The 25,802-nt window shown below is 31.6% G+C and overlaps 4 protein-coding genes across 8 annotated transcripts; 3 read left to right on the top strand and 1 right to left on the bottom strand.

Moving 5' to 3' along the window:
* Positions 1-311: 311 nt before the first annotated feature.
* Positions 312-9,001, top strand: LOC107074623 (uncharacterized). Of its 4 annotated transcripts, none has more exons than XM_015336222.2 (12): positions 312-477; positions 1,268-1,339; positions 1,491-1,693; positions 2,044-2,111; positions 2,198-2,275; positions 4,294-4,763; positions 5,595-5,754; positions 5,933-6,103; positions 6,271-6,765; positions 6,866-7,001; positions 7,095-7,320; positions 7,491-9,001. In XM_015336222.2, exons 2-12 carry the CDS (start codon positions 1,314-1,316, stop codon positions 8,053-8,055), a joined length of 2,598 nt encoding a protein of 865 aa, XP_015191708.1. In that variant the 5' UTR covers positions 312-477; positions 1,268-1,313; the 3' UTR covers positions 8,056-9,001. The 4 variants fall into 4 exon arrangements, with proteins under 4 accessions (XP_015191708.1, XP_089031494.1, XP_089031493.1 ...); XM_089175368.1 differs by having other exon boundaries at positions 317-477; positions 1,491-1,639; XM_089175367.1 differs by having other exon boundaries at positions 317-477; positions 5,598-5,754.
* A 96-nt stretch (positions 9,002-9,097) lies between these two features.
* On the top strand, positions 9,098-11,470 carry LOC107074624 (uncharacterized). 2 transcript variants are annotated; one of them, XR_016177573.1, is made up of 5 exons: positions 9,098-9,475; positions 9,564-10,069; positions 10,153-10,338; positions 10,436-10,872; positions 11,331-11,470. XR_016177573.1 is itself a non-coding variant. In XM_089175371.1 (5 exons), the coding sequence occupies exons 1-4, from the start codon at positions 9,240-9,242 to the stop codon at positions 10,687-10,689; spliced, it is 1,182 nt and encodes a 393-aa protein (XP_089031497.1). In that variant the 5' UTR covers positions 9,151-9,239; the 3' UTR covers position 10,690; positions 11,331-11,465. The 2 variants fall into 2 exon arrangements, 1 of the variants encoding a protein (XP_089031497.1); XM_089175371.1 differs by having other exon boundaries at positions 9,151-9,475; positions 10,436-10,690; positions 11,331-11,465.
* LOC107074625 (uncharacterized) lies at positions 11,344-14,310 on the top strand. The gene is made up of 4 exons (XM_015336224.2): positions 11,344-11,488; positions 11,694-11,915; positions 12,005-12,211; positions 12,296-14,310. The coding sequence occupies exons 1-4, from the start codon at positions 11,344-11,346 to the stop codon at positions 12,448-12,450; spliced, it is 729 nt and encodes a 242-aa protein (XP_015191710.2). The 3' UTR covers positions 12,451-14,310.
* On the bottom strand, positions 12,474-25,317 carry ltl (leucine-rich repeat-containing larval translucida). Its single transcript, XM_015336221.2, has 8 exons — positions 23,636-25,317; positions 21,710-21,878; positions 20,795-20,928; positions 19,498-19,759; positions 18,118-18,387; positions 17,608-17,853; positions 17,312-17,513; positions 12,474-16,103 (listed from the first exon to the last, which is right to left on the bottom strand). Exons 1-8 carry the CDS (start codon positions 24,025-24,027, stop codon positions 15,883-15,885), a joined length of 1,896 nt encoding a protein of 631 aa, XP_015191707.1. The 5' UTR covers positions 24,028-25,317; the 3' UTR covers positions 12,474-15,882.
* Positions 25,318-25,802: the final 485 nt, after the last annotated feature.

The raw sequence follows: 25,802 nt of genomic DNA, 5'->3' as shown, positions 1-25,802 counted from the left end.
AAAAAATATATAAATTTAAATATATTCATTTATCGCAACCTAAACAATCGAAATTTTTAACCGACCTATCGAATAAATCAATTTGATAATACACGTTAAATTGAAACTATAGTTATATAAATAAATAAAAATATTTATAAAAATTAATCTCAATGTATAATAATTTTATTTATTTTCTTTCTAATTGCGATATCGATAATGAAACGATATTTATTAAAAGAAAAAAAAATTAATACTTCATTTGTATCATTTCCGGTAAATTCGGTACTTCCGGTTAAATTCTTTTATTCCTCATGTTAGCCCCGGTTAACTGAGTAGAGGTGGGACGCTACACTTGGAGAGGCAGACATTTTATTTTCGAACGTACATCCCAGTACATCCATTGGCACGTTCCGAAGAGCTTATTCTAGAAATTCATCAAAAATATCATCAAATAATACTTATTAATCATCTACATTGTTCTACATCTCAAAAAAGGTAACGATATTATTATATATTAACGAATAGAATTGTTTTTAGTAAACGCATATCGAATTTGTTAAATTTAGCCATTTAGTCGCGCCAAATGAAAACGGTCTTATCGATTTGCGTGTTATTAGATTTCTACTACTTTTCAATACGATTCACGTTTATCTTCAGCGATAAAAAGTTATTGAAAAGTAAATGAAAATATTGATATACTTATAGATATATTTAAAGGAATAAAAAAAACTATTCCAATTCTATATTTGATTCCGAGCAGTACTTTATAAAGCATTGAGGGTACTGATCTTTTATGATGTACATCTTGTAAGAGTAATCATCAATACGATGATACATTTATTGAAATGATTATAATCATTTTGTTAAATATGATTGTTCAATTATTATAAGTAGCTTATAGTGTGTAATACGTGTGTACATACGTGTACGTATATATCGGCATCCATATACGTAAAAATGCGCGTGCGTTGCCTAGAATGGCGTGTGGTAGGTGCATAGAAAGCACAAGTTGTGCATTGTGATACTAAAATTCACCTTTAATATTATTTTCTATATTATTTATAAATGATTCAATATATATAGCTTGTGAATTATACTCTTTAGTTTATTTTCTGTGAAATATATTATTTAGTTTTTACTTAAAATTTGATTAATAATCAATAGAGTGAAGATGTTAGAGATATATTATTAAAGAATATTTATTGTTTTTTATACATTAGAATTTTGATTGACTTTACATAAGTCAAGATATTCTTCTATAAATACGTACCCATTTTGTTCGTAGACCATTCTCATCATATCTGAGGCTTGTAACTCATCGATATACTAAAATGAGTTACGGCTACAACAAATACAGGTTAGTGTTAGCGTTCAGAAGCGTTACAATACATATATAAATATTATCGTTATACGTTACAATACATATATAAATATTATCGCTATAAGTGAAGATTTGAAAAAGAAAATAGTAATTCGTATAATATTTATTTGATATTTACTATTGACAGTTCAACCATGAGTTCTCGCGGCCGAGGATTTAGTTCACGTGGAGGTAGTTCGTACAGAGGTCGAGGAGGTGGAGGAGGAAGCGATTGGGGAGGAGGATCTACCGGAGGAAATATGTCTAATAGAGGAAGTTATTCTTCTTCGAGAGGAGGTAGATTTAAATATTCTACCACTGGTTATGATTCACGTTCTAAATACAATTCAGGTTAGTTGATATCAAAGAATATTGAATTGTATTTCTTAATACTAGATATACCACCATTTTGAGTATACCTATTTCTACCACACTACTCAAAATGACTGGTGTATACAAAAAAATGCTTTTTGAGGCTTCTAATCTTTATTTACTCCTAAATAATAACAAAAAATGCTTAACAATAATAATTTTAATAGATAAATGGGTTTATAGACATTTTGAAATTATTTATAGAAATCAAATGTTACATGAAGTAGAAATTTTGAATTAAAATGGCCCGACCAATCAAAATGACTGGTCTAGTATATCTAGTTTTAAATAAATATTTAACTGACTTTTTTTTTTTGTATTTCTTATAGGCGGATCTGAAAGGTATTCAAGCAGAGGTGGAAGGGGTGAACATTCAAATAGTTACAAACGGCCACGTGTAAGTAGTTAAGAATAAATACATATAATGTAGATATTTTAGATCAAATTGTTAATATCACTTTTTTGTGTGTTCATCTTTGCTAGGATTCTTATTCCGGTAGAGATGATCATCGTTCTTCTGGAGATTCAACTCGTAAAAGGATTAGAAGCGATTCTTATCAGGTATGTACACTATGAAAAGAATTAAGCAAACTATAATGTGTAAAAGTTGTGAAAAAGTCTTAGGCTACTCCATTCTGATTCTACATTCCTAAAGGCCAAGAAGAAATTATAGGCCTTAATTAAAAAGGTCTTCTCTTCAAATAGTTCCTCTAAATTTCAAAAAAAAAAAAAAGAAAGAAAACGTAGTATAACTTGAAACGACTGTCCTGAAAAGTTTATTCATTTAAAATATGTTTATTGAATATTGAAAAAAATTAGACAATTAGCTTCTATTTAGTTGCAAAAACATTTTCGGGGCATTCGTCTGTAAAGAAAAAAAAAAAAAAAAAGAAAGAAAGAAAACAATTTTATAGGAAAAAAAGCAGGAGAACAGGTATTCATAAGATGTCATAATTTCCTTTCAAGCGACGAGCCAACGGCTTCTTGAACACCCATTCTTTTTGCGTTGGGACACTACTGGTGGAACACTACGAATGCATCAAATAAAAGATGAAATATATACCTAGATGGTACTTAAATTATTAAACACGCACAGTCATGAAAGATAACTGAGCGAACAGATGAATATTAATGTAGAAATACGGATTTTATTGTGCTCATATTGCATCAGCATTGTTCTCTGTATAATAGCAATATGTGCTATGAAAACAATTTCGTGCACAGTTAGAAATCAAATTATTGAATCAAATATTGACAGCATCCCCACATTGCTCCAACAGTTGATACTACAAAGTAAAGCTACTATAATATAAATAACCTTATATATATATATAAACACACAAATGACAGATTTTCTAAATTATATACTTTGAAGGAGGTCCGAATTTCTTGACTCTGAACAACGCATAGACCTTTCCAATACAGAGAACATGCATCTTATATGTTGATTCTGATTTAAAAAAAAAAAAGAATACTAAACTTAACTAAAAACTGAGAAGGTTATAATAAGTATCAAGTTTTTATAAGTCAACGCACATCCACTTGTGCATAATCTGAGATATATAAGTTTCCCAACTAAAGCATACCAGAAAGGTTTAGAAAATAAAAGTCAATGATCAAATATCTATCAAATATTTTTCTTGAATATTTCACTCTTCTGAAGATTGTTTTAAAAAAATATATATATATATATACATACATACATACGTACGTACGTATATATATATATTATATATACATACATATATATGTGTGTATGTATATATATATATCATATAAAGATTAATCTCTTAATTAGCTTAATTTCTTTCCCAAGTTAATATAATGATCAATCAAATGGCAGAAAATGAGAAACAATAATCAATAGAAAATATAGTAAATATAGAAAAGGATTTTTTACAATTAATATTATTCTAAACGGTGCTGCTCTTTCCTTCAGGAAGTTGGAAAGGTCTATTTCAAAGACTTCTATCCACAATTTTAAAGAATTCACTTGATATCTCAAAGAAAATTACTAAATACTGGTCAAATATAATAAATTAAAATTTCTCAAAAATATAATAGAAAAGAACGAGTATAAATCACCAAGAAACAATATATATACATATATACATATATATATATTGAACTTCCGGAAAAGTATAAAAATTTAAATTATGAAAAAAAAAAGAGCAATGTTGCAATATTAAGTTCATCAACATTATTTAGAAATTACTTTAGGGAGGTAAATCTATAAGGTATAATAAATCGGTGATCCAACGAGAATGGGTGTAGTGAGGTTGGACGACTTTAAAGTAAATGATTGGCCCTGCTATTACAAAAAAGTAATATGAGGAAGTTCGAAAAAACCTGCTGAAACTAGATCAATAAATCATTGAAATGACATTAAACATACTTCTAGGAGAGGGAAAGAGGGGAGAGATATATTACATATATGTATATATATAAAATATATATATAAAAATAAATAAAATATAAAATAAATACACGCATAAGTATGTATGTGATAAGAGAGAATGACAGGAATGGAGAAAGAAAGAAATGAAAAGGAAGGAGCACAATTGAATTTGATTTGGCAGGGTGGAGGTGGTAGCGGTAGCGGTTCGCAGAGGTACTCCTCGTCTTACGGTGGTTCATCAGCATCAACACCATACGATGACAATAAGGGCTCGTCATCGTCGGCGGTTTATGAGGACAAGAGACAGAGTGAACGAGCCTCTTCATATCACCGTTCGGAGGACCGTCATTCTGCTTCACGGAGCTATGCACCTCCGCCACCCCCTCGCATCAGCGAGATGGCGCCCCCGACTCAAAGATATACCTCTAGTCGAGGAAGAATATCGCATCAGAGTTCAAACTACAGAGGTCGCATTTCCACTCGCGGCAGCGGTCGAGGGGGTGGATTTCATCGGATGAGCTCTCGATCGGACGTCATCATGGCTCGCAAGCGTACCCTACACTCGCTCGACTATCGACGCAAGCTGCTAGGTTCGCGTTCGCGAGACTACATCCAGCGTGTGCGCGTGCCAACTACCAAATTGCGCAGGAGGTAACTAATTAATAAGTCACTTACCAACCGCAATACCGTCCTAGTAGCCTGCTTGCTTACCCGTCAGTACACGAACTGGCTATGTCAATGACCTGAGAGTCACGATGACGATATAGACATTAATAAAATGGTAAAAGAAAACAAACCTGACACAAATGATATCGCACGAAAACAAATGTTTACATATATTGCTGAGAGGCAAACTTTTGACAGGGTCGTATGTACAGAGGGAATTGATCATAAAAATAAATATGTGGTGCGCATTAATACGATGTCTGTGCGTACTACTATCTTCAAATGCAATGTAATTACTTTTGATACGAGAACTAAAAATACTTGTACTTTATGATGTCATTACTTATCGTTCTTCCACATAGCAGTGACTAAATAAATAAATAAATAAATAAATAAAAAAAGTAAAATAAATAAATAAAAGTATATATATAAACAAAAAATATAAATATATATATATATATAAAAAAAATGCAGTAAAAGAACGTTATTTCTAATATATATATATACATATATAAGTATTTTAAGACCACGCGGAACATGCGAAACCACAAGAGCACAATGACAATGCAAAAAGGCTGAAATAGTTGGACCTTTATTGCTAAACGAAGTGCATTCTCATATTATGGGGGATAAGAGCAATGAATACTATCGCGATATTTGCTGTATATCAACTAAGAAAAAAAAATATATATATATAGATATAATAAATATAAAAAATAAAACAAATTTTGATTGGTGATTAAAAAACGAAAGACAAAGGAACCAGAACAAAATGAAGGGAAATAATGTAAGTCAAAAACCAATTGCTGTCATTAGTAGCGGTACTACTAGGCTATCCGGAAGTAAAAAGGAGTCAGGATCAGGAAGCAGCATGAAGGACAAGGATAGAGAGATGGCCAAAGCTATTAACGCTGAGTTTTCCGACGACGACGATGAAGACGATGATAACAAGAGTAACTGGGATGACGAGGAGAAGGTAATTTCTCTAATTAAAAATCTCTTCACTGTGATGCCTGCCTGATATATATTATCGCAGGCATAAAATATATAATTATCAATTAATCAAGAGAAAACTATAGAAAACACTGTGCTTCTCTTCACATTCACCGTTGTATAATTATACTACTATTTCTTCCTAACGTTGTTAAATCCAGCCACATGAACGAGATGACGAAGAAGAAGAAGATGAGGAAGAGGATGAGAAAAAGAAAAAAGATGAAAAGAGAAAAAAGGAAAAGCAAGAGAGAGAAAGACAAAACACCGAAGATGAAGAAGAAAAAGATGACGAAGAAGTGAAGGAGGACGAGGAAGATACGAAACAGGAGGTAGGAGGAATATTCTCTAGAATTGTCACATTTTCTACGAGAAATCTCTAGATCTCATACACTCACGCTCTCTCACTCTCGCTCTCTTTGATCTTAAAAAAAAAAAAAAAAAACACCTTAAACTAAAAAAACTTAAAGCAACGTATTTTTTGATGCGTATCCTTTAGGACGAAGAAGATGACGGCGATGATGAAGAAAGAGATGAAAATGATAAAAATGAACATGGTAGAAACGCTGATTCGGAGGAATTACCAAGTAGACGTGATGGAAGGAAATTCATCAAATTGAATTGTCCACACTGTGCTCACCGTAGTGTTACATTCAAAGAATATTCTCTGCATTTATACTCTGGACGTCACAGTGCAGCTATGAGACGTATCGCATCTCGACACAAAGCTACTTTAACACGAATGAGAGTTTTGCAAAGACAGGAACAACGACGAGTAGAAGCACGCGATGCTGCTCGCGGCACTTTACCTTCTCGTACCATGTTCTGTCCTATATGCAAATTAAACTATCGTTCCATCAAAGCTGTACATCAATTATCCGAATCACATCGTCAAATGAAACGATTCTTAACACCATTTTGTCGTGTTTGTCGTATACAATTCAGATCGCCAATGCTCTTCGAAACACATATGTGTTCTCTCGATCACATAAAGGTAAATTTTTCCTTTTAAATATTTCAAATTTATCCAATTATTATTTTCTTATACAAATATGTACCAAGATACACTCGAGTTTCTTCTTTTATCCTTGCAGAGGAAAAGCGTATGGAAAGAAAGAATGAGTACTGGAAATGGAGAGCCTGAAGCAGATTCCAGTGCTCCCGAGGAAGACGATAAGGAAGTCAATCTGGACAACTTTATGACTTTAGATTCAGTGGGTGATGTTGATGGTAAGTTATGTAAAATTTTCTTACATTTTCCTTTTTCTTTCTAAATCTGATTTTATATAAAAACAAATATATAATAATTGTACCATTTTGCAGAGGACGAAGAAAGTAGCGATAAAAAGAAAGAAAAACCGACAGATGGTGAAAATGTGAGCGAGACTGAAAAAAAGCCCAAGAATAAACAAATGATTAAAGTGGGAGCAGAGTATATAAAACGCGTAGAAGTACAATTTTGCGAATTGTGTAAAGTTTATCTGCCTCGTAGTGAAAATAGTGAAAGAGCAGTGGCGCTTCATTGTTCCACTCGAAGTCATCTGAAACGGTAATTGATATAAGTAAATAATAATTATATTATATTATTATCATTATCATGCTATATCATATAAAATAAAGTAATATAAAATAATACAATATAATACATAACACGACCACACAAATATATATATATATATAAATTACTTTGAAATTTCGTTTCTATATATATATATATAGGTATGTACGAGATAATGACGATAAAGCACTTAGAAGAGAAGCTGAAAGAATACATCTTCAAACATCTTCGTCTGTAAATACAAGTACTAATTCCAATACGATCAACACATCGGATACTACGAAAGTTTCAACGAATTCCGAAACTCCTACATCGACTAGTGGTATTCAGCCATTATCTGGTAGTAACGGTAGTAACAATGTTATAGAAAATGTGAAAATCGCCGAACAAAAAGTTGCTAATGAAACGGAAAAAAATGCAAAAGTTAATAAAAATGGTCAGGGAGATGAGGACGATGATGATGATTATCATGGCGACAGCGGTGTCAAATTATGGGATGATGTCGATAAAGATTTAGGTGATATATTAAGAGAAACCGAACCTGGAACCAAATCCAGCGATGATGAGGATTCTCGTTATGATCGTTTTCGTAATTCAGATAAAAAACAACAGCAACAGCATGGAAAGGAAAAGGAAAGAGATAACGAAAAAATCGAGGGAAATGATAATGAAAGTAATAATAAGAAACAAGATGTAAAGATAAAATGTGAGAAAGTGGATATATAATTATCTTGGATAAATTGTTATAAAAAACAGTACGTTTCACTCATACCCTTTTCTACATACATTATTATCTTTATATGTAATTGTCTTTTAAATCTAATAACTCTTAGCGTACGTACAATAGTTAAATATTAAGTTTTATTTTATATTGTGGAAGAAATGAAAATGTACGATTACAGTGCTTGTACCTAGTGTAATGTTTCTTTCTTATATGTTTAGTTAAAAACTATATTAAGTAAGACACAGCTGTACGAGCTAAGAAAAGTACATCAATTGAAATTTTTTCCGTTTTTTTGTCTTTTGTCATCTTTTTTTTTAATCACTTGCGCTGGAAAGATGTGTCACACTCGTCCTGATGTTTTTGTCGCAGAATTTCCATACTACTTCTTTATGGAATAGTACAGAAATAAAAATGAGACGTTCGTAGCTCGCATGACGGTGAATTCATCGCCAGCGCAAGTGTTTAAAGTTATGCGCTAAATTTTTTATTTTAATATAATATAATCTAAATTTAGTATAATATGATCAAGTTTTTAATGGCTCTCATTAAAACCAAAATGTAATTACATGGTACTAAACTTAATTAATACATCATTAGTTTTTCTTTGGTGGTATAATAAGGGCATGTTTGAAATGTACAATTTTACATCACTCTTATAAACTTCATAATGTTCAATTCCTTTGTAATTCAAAAATCATTTCATACGCACATGTCTAGCAGCAATACAAAAATTACAAACAGTGCTGTAAAAAAAAAAAAAAAACTTTTCATATAAATATCTCTTAGTACAATTGTGCAAAAAAAAAAATATATTTAATTCTTTGTGAATCCCAGGTATGTGGAATAACAACAAAGACGGTAGATATTGATTTTTAATTATCATGTAAATGAGTATATAATGAAATATGTCACTGTAGACAATGAATAAATAAACTTGAAATTATTAAATACGTTCTTATTTGTCTCTTGAAAATATTGTAATATAAAAATATTATCACGCATGTATTACATTATAAATAAATTCCTAGATTTTATATAGTTGGGTTTTTTTTTTTTTGGAATATTTTTTTCTATAATTACAATATTTGTCTCAATTCACACCTATTAAACACATATATAATAACGAACGATGTTCATTTCTTTTTATAATCTTTATCCATTTTAACAAAATAATCTAACTTTACAAATGGCAACTGTAAGTTCAGCGTTAGTAATTAATACTGCGGATCAAAATAATTCTAATAGTACTGGAAATAATTCCATTATCGATAATACGAATTATGAATCACAAGTAACACCATTTTTACAATGTTTTGTTTGTGATGTAATTGTAAAAGGACGTTATTATTCTTTAGCAACATGTAAAACACAAAGTTCTAAGTCTAAAGTTATTGAAAAATTAGGAGAATTGGTTGGCGAAAGGTATTGTTATTTCATAATTTAATTATTTCAGTAATTTTTAATCATTCAAATTTTGATTACAATGAATATGTATATGTATATATTTTAGGTATATGATTGTAATATCAGAAGATGATGTGATTTGTCGGAGCTGTGCTAATCTTATTAACACACTTGATAGATTGGAAACAGAAATGTGTAGTATTCGAGAAAATGTTTTACGATTTTTAGAACAAAAATATTCATTAAAAGAAGGAGAGCTACTTGACAATAGTGAAAAACCTAAACTTTCTCAACCACCTCAAATAACACGATCTAATACTCGTAATTCTTGTAATCGTTTTAAAAGAAAAGATGATACATTATGCGTTAATACTATGGACCATAACAAAGGTAAAAAAAATGTTTGGATGCAATGCGATAAGTGTAAATATACCACCCATCACAACTCGTTTATGATTCATCATATACGAGATTACATAAAACAGCAGAAAATATTTTGTGATAAATGTGGTATACAATTCTCTGGAGATCATCAAGCAATAAATCATGAGTGCGATGTGCATAAGCATCAAAACGAAATGGAAGTTATAAAAGATCATGAAAGAGAAAAAGGTAAGGATCTAAACATGTATATTTTTAATGAGATAAAAATAGAAAGAGAGAAAGATTGATTTATAATCATTTTTGTCTGATAGAAGTTTCTATAAAAGATAATAACGAAGATCTGACAAAAATGTCTGACATAGAGAAAAGTGTACAGCAAAATATACCTATGTTACCATTCCATACTTATTCACAATTGCAAATTACTAATGAAAATATACCAGTAATAAGATTAGCAAATTCTGAAAACTTACACATTCCAAATATTCTTGAACATGGTAAGCGTTAGAAGACATTTTTGGTAAAATGAAATCAAACGAGAATATTCTTTTTTTTAATAATAAAATATAAATTGTTATTAATTATCCATTTTAGATGAAACATCTACTTCGGATCAACCAATGTATGTCAGAATTTTACAGCATATTAATGTCAATGACAATTTTATGCATCCTACAGAACTAACATCTACGCATAATGACGTTGATATGATGGTTAAAGTTAAAGATAATTCAACTAAGCAATTATTAACTTTAACGGAAGACGGAAATTTGGAAATGGTAGAGGTAACATGTTGGAATGACATGCAACCAATAGATCCAGATCCAGATACTGATATGCATTTCTGATGTACAAGATAAAGTTAATTAATAATAATCATAATCATCATCATCATATTTTACATAAAATTTTCATTTTATAATAATTATGAGAGATGATTATATGAAATAATTTCTAGGTTATTGTAGGACATTGATATATTTATAATAGTGTATTAATATCCATTAACCACTTTATCTGCAAGTTTCTCAGTAATTCTTCGTTATTTACTATATATTGAATTATATTTTATGATATTGTTCTGTATTTTAAAAATTTGTTCTTTTAATCTTTAGCTAAAGTCAAATAATTATTAATAAACAAAACAAAAAATTATTTTAATTCAATGGATAAGAATATTTGAATATTTTTGGTAACAGGAATTAATCAAATGAGATACTAATTGACATAAATAATACGTTGATATAATGAATTTTTATAAAGTAAATATTAAAAATGTAAAAAAAAGTAACTTAAGATTAGATATAAATATAAAATGTATCATATGAAACTTTAACATTTAGAGGTTAGAGGTATTCTGTTTGATATGTTGGCAATATTGGAAATTTGAATGTTTGAATGTACAAAAATGGCTGCTGTGTACGCTTAGACAGTTATTCTCTTGTCACGTTATAAATAATAATTAATTAGTTTTTTCTTAATTATGCAGTGTATTGTACAAGATGGAAATCGAAAAATACGATTGTGATATGGTTCATGTTTTACAAAATGGTGACTTTACTATATTGGAAAAGTTGTCATCATTTTGTTGTGAATTTCGAAAAGACATCATTCAGAAATTTGCAAATGCAACGACTAGTGAAAATGGTAAATGTTAAAAAATAAATATAAATTATTTTCTTTAGATTGATAATTAATTAATTTTCAAATGCAGCTTGCAAATGAAATATATATTTCTTAATTATGTTTGTGAAAAATTCATTGTATAATTATTGACAAATTTTATTTTGGTCTATGAAAGATTTGTGTGGAATAAAAAGTATATATTATTTTACTTCTTTTCTTTCTGCAGAATATGCACAAACAAAGAAATCGTATATGGTTAAGATATCAGAGTTAAAGAGTCAATTAGATACATTAAAGTCAAAAATGGATGATATGATGTTAAAGCAAAAGATAGTAGATAAAAAAATTACAAATACTATCAACCAAGAAGAAACATTAGAAAAAGATATAGCAGAAATCAAGACAAATAGAGACGCTTTATCTTTGGAGTTAGTTGACTTGAAACAAGGTATATATCTCTTTCCATAAAATCTATATAAGTTTATATTTACTTTAATAAGAATGTTTAAAGTTATATGTACATATATATTTATATAGAGGTACAAGAAAGAAGAGAGAAAAAATGCAACGAGTGGAATGCACTTAAAAAAGCAACAAATATTTACAAATCTATTTTAAATTTTGGTATTGACATAGAACACAAGGAAGATTACGATGAAGTAAAGGTATCATTTTTTAGAAATTATGAATATGCAAAGGATAAATATTATGTAAATTTGATTAATGAGGACAAATTATGGAAAGGTATGTATTTTAAGTTTTTATTTTTGGAATATTAAAACTAAATATCTATCCAAATAATTAACTAATACTTCATTTTTCTCATAGTCAAGGAAATACACCCTACGATTAAAAAAGAACACTTGATTGATCTAAAAGGCACTGTTGACTTTGATCATGACCAATCATGGGTATCAAACATCACCGCATTTCTCTGTCTTTTAAGGATTATCTTTTTAAAGTATTATATGGACGGAAATTGAAATTATACAATATATACAATATATTCAATTGAAATATTAAATGCTTTTATTTATAATACTATTGTTTTACTAGTATAATGACACTTTCTTACACTTATTCAATACTACCAGAGAGGTCGTATCTTTTTCAACCTCTCTGGAGTCAATAGCACACAGTTTTTGTCTTTTGTTTTTCCGGACAGGTCATCCATCCATGTTACTAACCATGTCCCACATGGGTTGACTTTAATGATCGTGCCGGGAACTAGTAATCCAACGTGGCTAAGCCGTTGACTGTATAATTTCATAATAATATGGAAGATATATATAATATATACATATATATATATAAATTATTAGAATAGTAAAGTCTTTATTAATAAAAATTAATTAATTGAAATACCTAAAACGATTTGTTGTAGCACTCAAACCATACACTTATTAGTATGTTCTTATTAAAATTTGAATTTTATCATTGTTACAATAATGTTTCCTTATTTGTCAATATTTATTATGTAGTACGAGTATTGGTTATACCTAGTTTTTCATTTACTTAGATATATATTTATGTTGGAAATAAGAGACTGTAAATCACAGTAAAGATAAATTACTTAAAGACTAAATTATTAACAGGTATCTGCTTTGTCTTTTCTATATTTATATATGGCACCTACATTTTAATCAAGTTTTACATCCGTTATTATGGGTGCTAAACAGTTAACTAATTTTATTTATAAAAATAAACAAAACATTCGTACGCTGATGAAAGAAAAACAATTTATTTATACTAATGAAATATTCTTTTTGTTGAAATAAAATCTACGATAAACTAAAATCAACAATTTTTCCTTATATATTTAGATATTGCGTAGCACCCATAATGTTAACTAATTTAAAATACTTAACAATTAAATTACATCTTGATTTTGAGTTCTAGCTAATGTAGCTAGCAGTCGGTGCTAACAGCTGTCTTCTACATGGACTAATATTTATAATTCAAATTTTTTTTTTTTTTTGAATAATTTCATCAATTTCTGTTCTAAAAAATACTTCAGATAAAAATAAAATGGAATGAATTTCAAAATATACTGGGATGTTGGGGAACAATTATATTAAATGTTTCTGTTAAATAATACGTTCTTAACTCTTTGCAGACGAGATGGTTCGAAGTGAACCGTACCATGGTACCGAGCTCATGCCATGATAGTCATTTAAAATTACCAACGCATATTTCTGCTTAAACGTGGTTACGTGGGACACATATATGCGTTTCTCTACTCTATCAACTGTTTTCGCGGAACGCATGAGTTCTTTGGCCAATTTGATGATTTACGCAGAACGTATATATCCGGCGTTAGTCCGCAAAGGGTTAAATAATAAGAAATTATAGAATGATTTTGATCTAGATCATCATTAGAATTATTCATAAGTATCGATAAATGTATAAGAAAAAATTTGCTAACGATATAAGAGACCATGTTACTCGGAAAGGGCCAATGTATCATCATGTATGCATAGAGAGACACGCTTATAACAATTCATCCCTATTGGCACTAGTTAACGAGAGGGTCAATTGATCGCCCACTTCCAATCAGCCTATAATATCGTGTGCAAAGCTTAAACTAACAGATTTCATTTACTCCATTGACCCATGGGGCCAATCGTTAGCTCAGCTATCGAAGAAATTAATTATAGATCGAAGCCTGACCGATGGGAATCGATGATTTACTATTACGTAGAATGACAGCCGTATTTGCACGGTATTGACCATATGTGATAAGATTAAAACCTAGCAGGCGACACGATTCGAATGATAAATAACGACGACAACTAACAAGATATTTCCATACAAAGAGAGAGAGAGAGTGAGAGAGAGAGAGAGATATTATATTCCAACGAGTAGCATAATTAGCAACGTTTTCAACAGAATCGTCGTATTTAACTCGTTAAAAGAAATAATTTTGAAACAACACTCTAGTGTTCGTCAAATCATATTTACTTGGTACATTATTATTAATAAAATACTAATTAACGATTTAATAATACGTTAGATTCGAGAAGAAATGATTGATTACATTTTTTCTCGATAATCTATTCTAATCATAATAATTCGATCGTTGTTTACTTATTACATATCTGTTCCCGCGCCATTTTTTTTCTCTAACTTTACTTGGTAAATTTAAAAGAGCTATTCACAAATATAACAAAATATATATATATGTTTTTAATGGCTAATATTTATCCGGTCAGTATTTAAACCGATTAGTCAAAGATTTGTTTATCATTGTATTTTATTAACAATATTTGTAAATATTATTATTTTGTCAGTATTTTTTATAAAATTAAATATTCCTACATATTGTGATATAATTTATTTTACAAAATATTTATCATTAATTAAGATAAATACTGACCGAATAAATAGAAGTAAATTATAATGAATCGTTGAAAAGTGTCTGTTAAATCAAATATACCCGTTAATTTATTTGTTGTTATGTTCATTAGTATTCATCGTTGGTAACGCATATTTTTTTTCTTCAAGTTTATAGAATCAACGACGAAATGATAACGTAAATGTATTAAGAAAGTTATTTACATTGTATACAAGAAACATTGTCAATCATTAAGCTGAGATTAATGATAAATCGTTTGTTTTTAATTTCCATAAAATCACGATTATTATATTTTTAATAATAAACGGATCAAAATAATAATTTTTAAATAATTCAATTGCCAGACGGTATAACAAAATAAATATGATCCGTTAAGACGTTGAAATTCTATTTAATTAATTAACGGACCCGCACACACATGGATTCGTGACTGTTTCTATTGTAATATAATTGATGACATATACAGAGTATTTGTCAAAAGCGTTTATCTATCGATTAAAAAAAAAGCTTCAAGGTTATATACATTTAAAACGGTATACAAGAAGCAACAATTCTCTCTCTCTCTCTGTTCAACTAGATAGACCACGTTAGTAGTATACATATATATATATATATGTATTATGGTGCATACGTTTGGAAAAAAGTAAGTTTGCATATCAAAAATGAAACTACCTTGGGATCTTAATACCGTATATACCTATATATTACATACATATGTCATCCAAAAAAAGGACATGATTCGTCACTGTTCACGAACTAACAAGTTAGTAATATTTGATATGTTTCTAATATCGGTAGCAACACGAAATCTCTCCTCAGTCATTGTGTATGTTGAGTTTAACTAACCAGAATGTGATGTTGGATTATTTCGACGATACTTTCGTCGAAATGATTCTGATTCGTTCTATCGGGCTCCGAACGAACTTGAGATACTTTTCCTTCGTGCTTTCCAGGTACGGAATAAACACACCGAGTAACTCCTTCGAGGCGATGTACTCGCTTCTTTTTATTGACTTACTCCAGGTCGACCAAGTTTAATCCCTCTAACTATTAAGAAGGATTATTCGAGGGTCGCTGCAAAGGAAACATTAGTCCCCGAGGCTGCCTCAGCAGCTGCCAATAAAAGTGTCGGTGGTAAGGGTGGTAAAGATGATGTCAATCCCAGTATTGTTGACAACGTCGTTGTTTCACAATTGTTCGCAACTCCAAAAATCTTTGCATGATTTACCTCGAGGGCAACAGTCAGGTCAGCCAGACCCGGCTCGCATAGTACCGGATTGTCTATAATAAGAAATTCCAAGAATTTTAAACTCATTATCGTATTTATTCGTTAACAACAAAGTTATGGCTTGTCGTATGATCATTTTTAACGTCTCATTGATAATATGGACTTCAATATGGACTTCAAAACATTGATTAGATCGATATGTCTCGTGTTCGATTTTTATAACAAACTAAGTACACATATCTACATTTTTTTCCGTTCACGTTTTGAATCTGACATTATGCAAACTCTTAGGATACAATATAAAAACAAAAAAGTCAACGGTGAGTATTTATACGAGTATAACAAAGTAAAAAAAAAAATTAGAATGGGTAAGAGAAAGAGAGGAGTCCAAAAAATATCGAGACTAGTTGAGATAACGTGAAAGGGTCGTGATAACAGCTAAGCAGCCAATGTATTAACAATAATAACAAGCATGATCAGCCACGTACGATACAATAAATAATGCAAGATGGCGCCACAAACGCAAGGGTTATCGCGATAAATGTAACTCCTTGTAACAAATAATGTATGTACGCCTCGCTCGGGCGCCAAATGGAATCACGTTGCTATCAGGGAATAATTTATTTTCTGCCGCCACTTGTACTCGCTCTCTCTCTTTCTCTCTCTCTCTCTTTCCCATACTTTTTTCATCTTCTTTTTCATCTTTCTTACTTCGTTCGTCTAAACGACATGTTTATTAATTACATACTGGTGCCCATTCAGTAAATGCGTGTCGACTGATCTAATCATTGAAAGGGTGAAAAGTCAATTGAACTAAGATCATGATTTTTTGAATGGTTTTTTTCTCTTAATTTGTTGTTGTTGTTGTTGTTGATTAAATTAATGTTTAAGTGTCTCGGTTAAAAAAAAGAAAAAATGAAAGAAACAAAATTCTTATGATCTATATTCCATTAACACTAGATATACCACCATTTTCAGTATACCTACTTCTACCACACTAGTCAATATGACTGGTGTATAAGAAAAAATGCTTTTTAAGGCTTCCAGTTTTTATTTACTCTTAAAAAATAACAAACAAATATTTAACAATAATAATTTTAATAGATAAATGGATTTATAGACATTTTGAAATTATTACAGAAGTTATCTACTTATGAAGTAGAAACTTTGAATTAAAATGGCCTGATTAGTCAAAATAACTGGTTTGGTATATCTAGTGTTAATTAAAAATAAAATAATAGAATGATGGAAGATAACTCACCTTGAAGGTATATACGTACAACTTCTGGGACACCGTGAACCGTGCAACGTGTATTTGCAACCAATTCTGGCATCAGTGTTCGAATCATATTCGCACTAACGTCTGCGTTACAAAGTACAGGAAAACCACGGAAATCTCGACCAGAGAGCGTAACCAATTGATTATGCGAAGCGTTTAATTCTTCCAAGGCAGGCAACCATGTCTGATTATATCACAGAATTCGTTTAAATCGCCAATAAAAATAAAAGAAAGAACACAAACCAAATAATATATTTTTTTGTTATTTTTTTACTTACCTCAGAAGTATCTCCGAGAGAGATGAGTTCGTTGTAAGATAAATCGAGAACTCGAAGACGATCGAGACCACGAAGATCATTAAATGATATCGTTGGACCAAGCGCGTTATGACTGAAATTGAGTTTTTGAAGTTCCTTCATACCGACGAATAAAGAACCTTCTAATTTTGTAAGCTCATTGTGTTGGAGTCGCATGTCTTGAATATTACCACCTGTTATCTCGTCACCTTCCTCTTCAACTAAATTCTACAAAAATCCAATTGATCTTTTTCATTCATATGAAATATATATTATTATATAAAATATATTATTTTGTTATAATTTTAATGCACCATAAGAATGATAAAGTATATGATAATTCATAAACGTTGGTATTCTTATAAACTATAGAGTTATATATGTATGTATAGTAATTTACGATAGAACTTTGTTCAAAAAATGTACAAATTATATTTTATATTTAAAATATGCAGTATTTACTATAATAAAAAAAAAGAAAATGTTGCTTACCTCCGATGGTGTTCTTCCTCTACGTAACAATGCAATTTTATTGTTAGAAAGATCGAGTAATCGCAGCTCACGCAAACCGCGTAACGAAGCGAATGAGAACTCTTGTAGCTCGTTGTGCGTCAAATTAAGACATTTGAGAGACCTTAAAGGGTAAAGGGCACTATTGGCCCCACTTCCATCTTCGTTATTACCGCCAAGAGATTTCAAAGAGTTATGTCCAAGTTCGAGGTCTTCCAGCATCTCAACTTCCAGGAAGTCCTCTTCCTTCAACTGAAAGAAAAACATTCAAACTCTTTTCTACGAACTTAATAAAGAGCTTCCCTCTTTTTAAAAACTAATTCTACACATTAACAATCATATGAAACAAAGTTATTTTTCTTAAATATTTAAAATGTATCAACATTATTATGCCTAATGAGTAACATAAAATACGCGTCGCGACGATTTGGAAAGAGAGAGAGAGAGAGAGAAAAAAATGAACGAGTTTCCTCACTCGATAATGGACGCATTTAATAACAAGCGGCGTAAGTATGTGCACATAGGCTTTCGTAGTTTCTTCTTTCATGCTCGAACCCCCATAAAAATAAAAAATAAAAATGAAAAATAGAAGAGAAGAACATCATATAAGCTCGCGTCATGATATATGATCGTAAACGTCGAGATCGAAGCCCCTTAAGAATCGCTTTCTACAGATAAGCCGATCTTACTCGTAGTTGGGGGCTGAGAAAGAATTTATCCGATAAACGTCCGCTCGAATGAAGCTTTAATCTGCGCGACGGAACTACTCGGCATAATAATTATGTTACGTTGTGGTAATTGACTTAATGCACGGCACGCTCTAGAGAGACGCCTCCGCGCGAGGAGGAGTCCCTTCTTGCTTATACCGATGTAGAAGAAGAATAAGAAGAACAAGAAGAAGAAGAAGAGGAAGAAGAGAGATGCTGTTTGCGGCTTCTACACGTTAAACAGAAAGAGACAGAGAGAATGAAATATGTGTATGTAAGAGACACGCTTCAACACGAGTACGAATTCTTACATGTATCCGCGCGTGCTCGATATGACGCCCTCAGGGTTCTTCTTCTACACTTTTAACTTGATAAAAACAAACTGTTCAACACCTTTTTTGTTCTGGTTTTTTTTTTTTTTTTTAATCTTAAATGCATTTATACAAAAAATAAAAGAAAAAATAGATTGCTATTTATCAACATTTCAAATTCAAAGTCAACATTTTCAAATATTTTTAACCAGTATTTTTTTTTTTGTTTACAATAAATTAGTTGTATTTAATTTTTCTTTATTATAAATAATGATTTCTTCCCCATCTTCGAATAAAAAGGGAAATTTTCATTATAATATGTGTAGTATCGTTAAAAATGTTACCTTTTCCAATTCATTGTAGGAAAGCTCGAGAAACTTGAGACGTCGTGCCTTTTGTAGAGCCCCACCTAACGTAGTTATCTTATTGTGTTGAAGAAAGAGAGATTCCAAACGGTGAAGATATCGAAACTCCATCGGCAGATGAGTCAGCTTATTGTCCACGGCGTATAACATTTTTAAATTGTGCCCCGAGGACGGTAATTCGCCGTCCAACGATGTGAGCTCGTTCGAATTTACGAGCAACCATTCCAGTTGATTCAGATCACTAAGAAATGGAAAGACATATTTCATTTATTTTTTATTTCTTTCTTTTTTTTTTTATTTTCCTACTTTCTCTCTTTCTCTTCCTTTTTATCTCACTCTTTTTATCTTTGTAGCTTTAGATATGTTAGTATCTGTTGTGAGAGAAAGTGAACATATTTTAAAATCTATGTCTCTATTGATAAAAGATCAAAGGCTAGTTTTTCTTTTACTTCTTTTCTTTTCTTTTTTTTTTTTTATGTAACGATTAACCCCATAACACAAGCATTTGAGTAAATTCAAGCAGCTTGACATTTTATATTACTGTAATGTAGTAATAGTAAATATTTAGTGTATTATACTATTATACTAAATATTTATTTATAACTATATTATATTACTATTACAACTATATAACTACATTATAACTATTACTACATTATAGTAGTATAAAATAAATAGTAATATAATAGTATAGTAATATATAATAATGTAGTAATACTAAATAGTTAGTATATTATATTATTATTAGTATAATATATTATATATATTACTAATTATTACTAAATTAATTATATTATAAATGAATAACTAAATATTTTTATTATATATAGAACAAAGAATTATTGTGTTACCCTATTTGCATAATTTAACAAAATTGTTAAATCACATTTGTCTTGTTAGCATTTAATATGCCAAAAATACTAAATTTTAATGCATTGTTTGTCTTTTGAAAATAATACGCATTAATCGATAAAAGTTAATGCACGTGATAACTCTTAGAGATCTTAATTGTATCCTTCTCTTGCACATGTCCTCGTCTTAATCGTTCGATTCGATCAAAGAGTTCGTTTGTAACATAGTCGATGATGAATAGAGCCAATTAGATAAATGGTACTATCAGAATAGTAAATATCATTTTGTATACCGTGAGAGTATAACGTGAAAATTGTTAGCAATAGATCTATTATATTACCTGTCTAATTATAACTAGTTCTTTTTGAAAACAAACAAAACAAATGAAATAATTATTCGATTAAACGAAGAGATTAACTCTTACCGTAAAGTACGATTCAAAGTGTGAAGCCGGTTTCGGCCTACGTGAAGATGTTTCACCAACGGTGGTAAGGAACCTGGTACCATCTCGGAGATGGCATTTCCTGCCATCGACAGATGCTGCAACGTCGGATTATACTGCAATAAGAACAACCAAAATGATTTTGATATTGTAAATCGAAACATTCTTTTAAATAATAAATAATTTAAGGTACACGTACAAACATAAATTTGCATTAATATTAAATCGTGACCGATCAAAATTGAACATTTATTATTATTATTATTTAAGTTAATACCAAATTGATAATCACTTGCATTCAATTGTAAAAATTATATATATATATATTGTAGTAAAAGATGTTGAAAAAAATTCAATTTCACGTTTAATGCTAGTACCCCTTATTCTTGTTTTATCTTTTTATTAAATCTTTAAATAACGGAAGATTAGATCAAATATAAGATCGATAGATTTAAAGGGTTAAGTGCATGTCGAATTGAGTTGTCCAATTGTAACAACAACTCTTTAATACAATACGTAAAGTAAAAGAAACGTGCATTTGAGACACGAGGCACTCGTTTATAAACGATCCTACTCGCTTAGAATCGCGAATCATCAATTGCAACTTTAACATTGTCGCGGTAATTCGACGCACGTGAATCGTCACGTGTGCGTGCGAAGAATACGTTATATAGGTATATACATATATATATATATATATACGATCACATATGCATATATACAAATATTCCGTCAAGTTCTTTGAAAAACAAACTTCGTGTAATCTTTCTTTTTCTTTCTACGATGCATTACTCATGCATTAAAAGAAAAACAACGATTATATTATCAAGCGTGTAATAAATAATCTATTGATAAAAATCTAAATAATTTATTAATTACATTATTATAATTACTTACCTTAAAATCGTCAAGATCGATACGACTGATGTGATTTCTGCTAAGATCCAAAGTCCTCAGTAATGAAAGATGTGATAAAATGTGTCTTGGTATCGCTGGGACATCATTATCAGCAATACTTAAATATTGTGTCCGTTCCAAGCCAGCAAAAACTTTATCATCAACGAGCCTTCAAAATAACATAATAGTTCGTGTTGATAAATTCAACCTTTTTTTTCTTTTCTCTTAACTTTCGGATATTAATCTTTCAAAAGATAAGCTAGTGATAAACAAAATCGAAACTTTCTTTTTATGAGAAGCTGGAAAGGCATCTACTTTCGATAACGCGTTATCTTTCTTCTTGCGTTTAAACCACGCACGCATTTATTCTCACACACGCGAGCTTGTCCTGCGAAACACGTGGCCTATTCGAGAATCAATGAACAATATATATACGTAATGTGTCACTTTCCAAATTTATTCTTATCATATTTTGTACTCTTATTTAATTTTAAAAATAATTTAAACAATAGGAGATTAAAAATTGAACGAGTTTAGGATTGATTGAAAGCTTCAATTTAATTGTCTAAGGAAAACGTATGACGCGAATTTTGCAATTATCACAATCGTCTGTCCGTCTCGAGAAATAATTGAAATTAAAATGAATTGCTTTTAATCAAAAGTCAAAAAATCGCAGGACAACAGCGTAAGCGTTTAGATAGGTTGTTGTGAAAAGGGTGGAGATGAGGGGGAAGGGGTGTATGATCACTATCATAGGATTATTCACTTAACTGCTAGACTCGCGGACCGTTTCATTATTTAATTATTGCAAGATGATAAACGCAGGGCTTCCTAAGATAACTCTTTCAAAAAGGTCAACGATTATAAGACTCCATTCTTACGTTCGTGTTTTTCTATGTTTCTCTTAGCTCGTGAGAACGCGCCTTTTCGCATTCGAAGATCGTCCGCATTTCAAGGACTCACATTTTCCTTCGTTTCTCGTGGTATGCACGGCAGGATAATCAAGGAAGACCGGTGTACACGTAGACGTTCTTTGTCTTGTTCAGGATAAAAATTAGAAGGATCATTTTTTTCTAAGAAATGAGATAATTCAGGGATACCACCACCACCACCACCACCACAACCACCACCACCACCATCATCATTACTACGGCGTGTTTCTGTTAAACAGCAAGATAAACGTCTAATCTATTTTTTATTTTCCTTTTGTTTATGAATTAGAACTTATCACACACAATAATGTGTTTTAGTTTTATAGGAAAAAATTTTTATTCAATGTTCGTTACGATAATTGAGTCCTATGATATCAATGTACGCGTGTCATATTTGTGAATACGCGTTAATTCCCTGTCGTTTAGATAATCTACAAACTCTAATGTTATTGTTTTTATTATCGTACTTGGGCGAAATGACGAGAATGATAATATCGTAGCACTTGTAAAACGTCAAACGCGTAATAGATGAACGAAACGAGAAACGGGGGAGGGAGGGAAAATATTTGGAGCGATATAGTTAAGTATATATGAACGCGCTCGCGCGAATAGGGGAGTGTGATCAGATTTCAATTGGTTAAAAGAAGAGATGGTGAAAAACATTTCTCACCATCGGTTTACGTACGATCAAAGAAAACGATAAGAGAGATAGCACGAGTTGAGGTCATGATTTACTGAATTAGTTAATCATATAATTATTATTCAAATGATATCGTTTTATCAATCATAATTTCCCGAGCTATAATATAACAAATAATATTTCAAATAAGTCTCTTTGTTTCTAACATAGTATTAACAATACTTAGAAAGTTATTTTCATATTACAATTGAAATAAATGTTATAACTTTTTTCTACATATTCTATTCTATATATAACTTGATTCTAACTTTGTTTATTGTTATTAATAATACAAAGTACAAATTAATAACTCACCCGAGATGATCGTGTTTTAATTCGAGCCTGGTGATTGACATTCTGAGCTCTTTAAAATCGTGCCGCGATATATCCCTGAGATTGGAATGAGTAATTTTAAGGGTGATTTGTTGTTCAGGAGTAAACTTCCCTCTAAGAGCATCGGCTAGTTGTTCGAAGGAGTCCATACGTTCGCAAGCGACCTCGATGCGTTCCCCGTGTCCCCCGTGATGAAGAAGAGGAGGTGCTGGAGGAGCATTGTTGCCGACATTGCCCGTATTCTGAGGTGGATTGATAACGGGATTGGGGAACTCCTCTTGTCGGCAGGTGCATGGACTTATTTCGCGCCTTACAGCACAGTGAAGACTCGTACTCGCCGCGAGTCCGAGAAGTGTGTAAAGTAACCCCGACATGATGACGATGATGATGATAATATACCTTCACGTAGATCTCGATTTTATACACAGAACACTCGAATGACGAGACAGACACGCGCGGTAAAGGATAATTTCAGTTCGAAACCAAGTACGAAAAAGATGAAAAGAAAAAGGGTTTATTTATGACAAGGAACAAGAACGACACTTCTAAACACTTCTGCTTAATCCTCTTGTTGTTGTTCTTTTTCTTCCTCCTCCTCCTCCTCTTTTAACAATCCCAAAGAAGACTTCCTTGCGATTTAACAGAGGGTAAATCGTCGAGCTGTTGGTGAACGCTCGTAAACCTCCCTCTTCGTTCGGAATTTCAGTTCCGATAGTAAAAGTGTAACTTAATGACAATGACATGTACTAAAAGGATTCTATATTTTTCTTCAAAACACGCTGTCTTTCGTTTTATTTGATGTTGTTATCTCGTTAGAACGGCAATAATCAAGGGAAAAGAAAAATCAATGCGATATCACACAAAAAAATAATCACCATAAATAATTGGACATCGGTAAATAAGAGAATAGGATTAAAAAGTGTGACAAGCACGCCCGGACTGTCGAGGAACACACTGAATTGTTAACTGGACTTAAAACCAGACGACGACGTGCACACACCACCGGCGTGCTAGTCCACGCTATTATCTACACTGTCGCGATCCACATCTTGCGCGGGGTATATAACGCTCTGCTCAAAAACGCGGGTGAAAGCTACCCGTTGTCTCTCTCTCTCTCTTTCTATCCTTGTTTTTTTTTTTTCTGTGTGTGTTCGCGACGGGCAAGCAAGAAGGCTTATCGTCGCCAGGGGGCCCTCCTCTTGGCGCCACGGACGCGGCTATGGCATTAAGCCGCGACGCGACGCGCGAGACTTACTTATAGTCGCAACGTCGTCGGCGCCGCGCCTCCGGGAGGTAACGTTCTCGGGCTTCTCCTTCTTCTTCTTCTTCTTCTTCTTCTTCTTCTTCTTCTTCTCCTTCGTTGCTTTTGCTTCTGCTTCTGCTTCTACTGCTATTGCTACTGCTAGTGGTGCTTTTGTTGCTGCTATTACTACTTTACTACTACTACTACTACTAACACTGGTATTGCTCTACTGTGTGCCGTTGCTTCCTCCTCCTTTTCCTTCTCGCAGGACTCTTTACTATACACGTATGGATCGTATGTTATGCCTGCTCTCTCTCTTTTCTTAGCACCCAGTATACTCTATCTCTTTCTTTTTTATCTTTCTCTTTCTCTTGCTTCACGACGAGCCCGGCCTACTACTCTCACTCTGTCCTCCTCCCGTTGGACCTCGTCTCGTTCTCTTATCCGTCTTTCTCCCACTCTATTCCTCTCGCCTTGGCTCGAGCGCGTACTCGGTAGCCGTGCTGCTTACAAAGAGACGAAGAATGAGAGAGAAAAATAGAGAGAGAAAGAGCGAGTAACATAGTAGACAGATGGATGGATGTCCGTGTTGTCCTAACCGCAGACTTCGTCTTCCGTCAATCGACTCTTCAAGAAACGTCTCGAGATCGATCCTATCATCGGAAATCTCCATTTGAAGAAAATAAAGTACATATATACATATCTTCTATGAATTTTGTTGTTGTTGTTTTTCTATTCAATGTAAAGCCACATGTATCATTTTCTTCGGTCTTACATATCTTTATATCGTTTGAATTAATTTCATTGATCTAGCGAAAAGCATCATGATCGCATCGTTGCATATGTGAACACTGTGCTGTTTGCACCGATAACAAGAGCGTTGCTTAACTTTTGACCTTTGCTTCG

This window comes from Polistes dominula, unplaced genomic scaffold (assembly GCF_049000335.1).
Source record: "Polistes dominula isolate Pdom_NZ unplaced genomic scaffold, Pdom_raw_medaka contig_82, whole genome shotgun sequence".
Lineage (NCBI taxonomy): Eukaryota > Metazoa > Arthropoda > Insecta > Hymenoptera > Vespidae > Polistes > Polistes dominula.
Note: the sequence above shows the minus strand (reverse complement) of the source record. Positions and strands in the feature narration are given on the sequence as shown.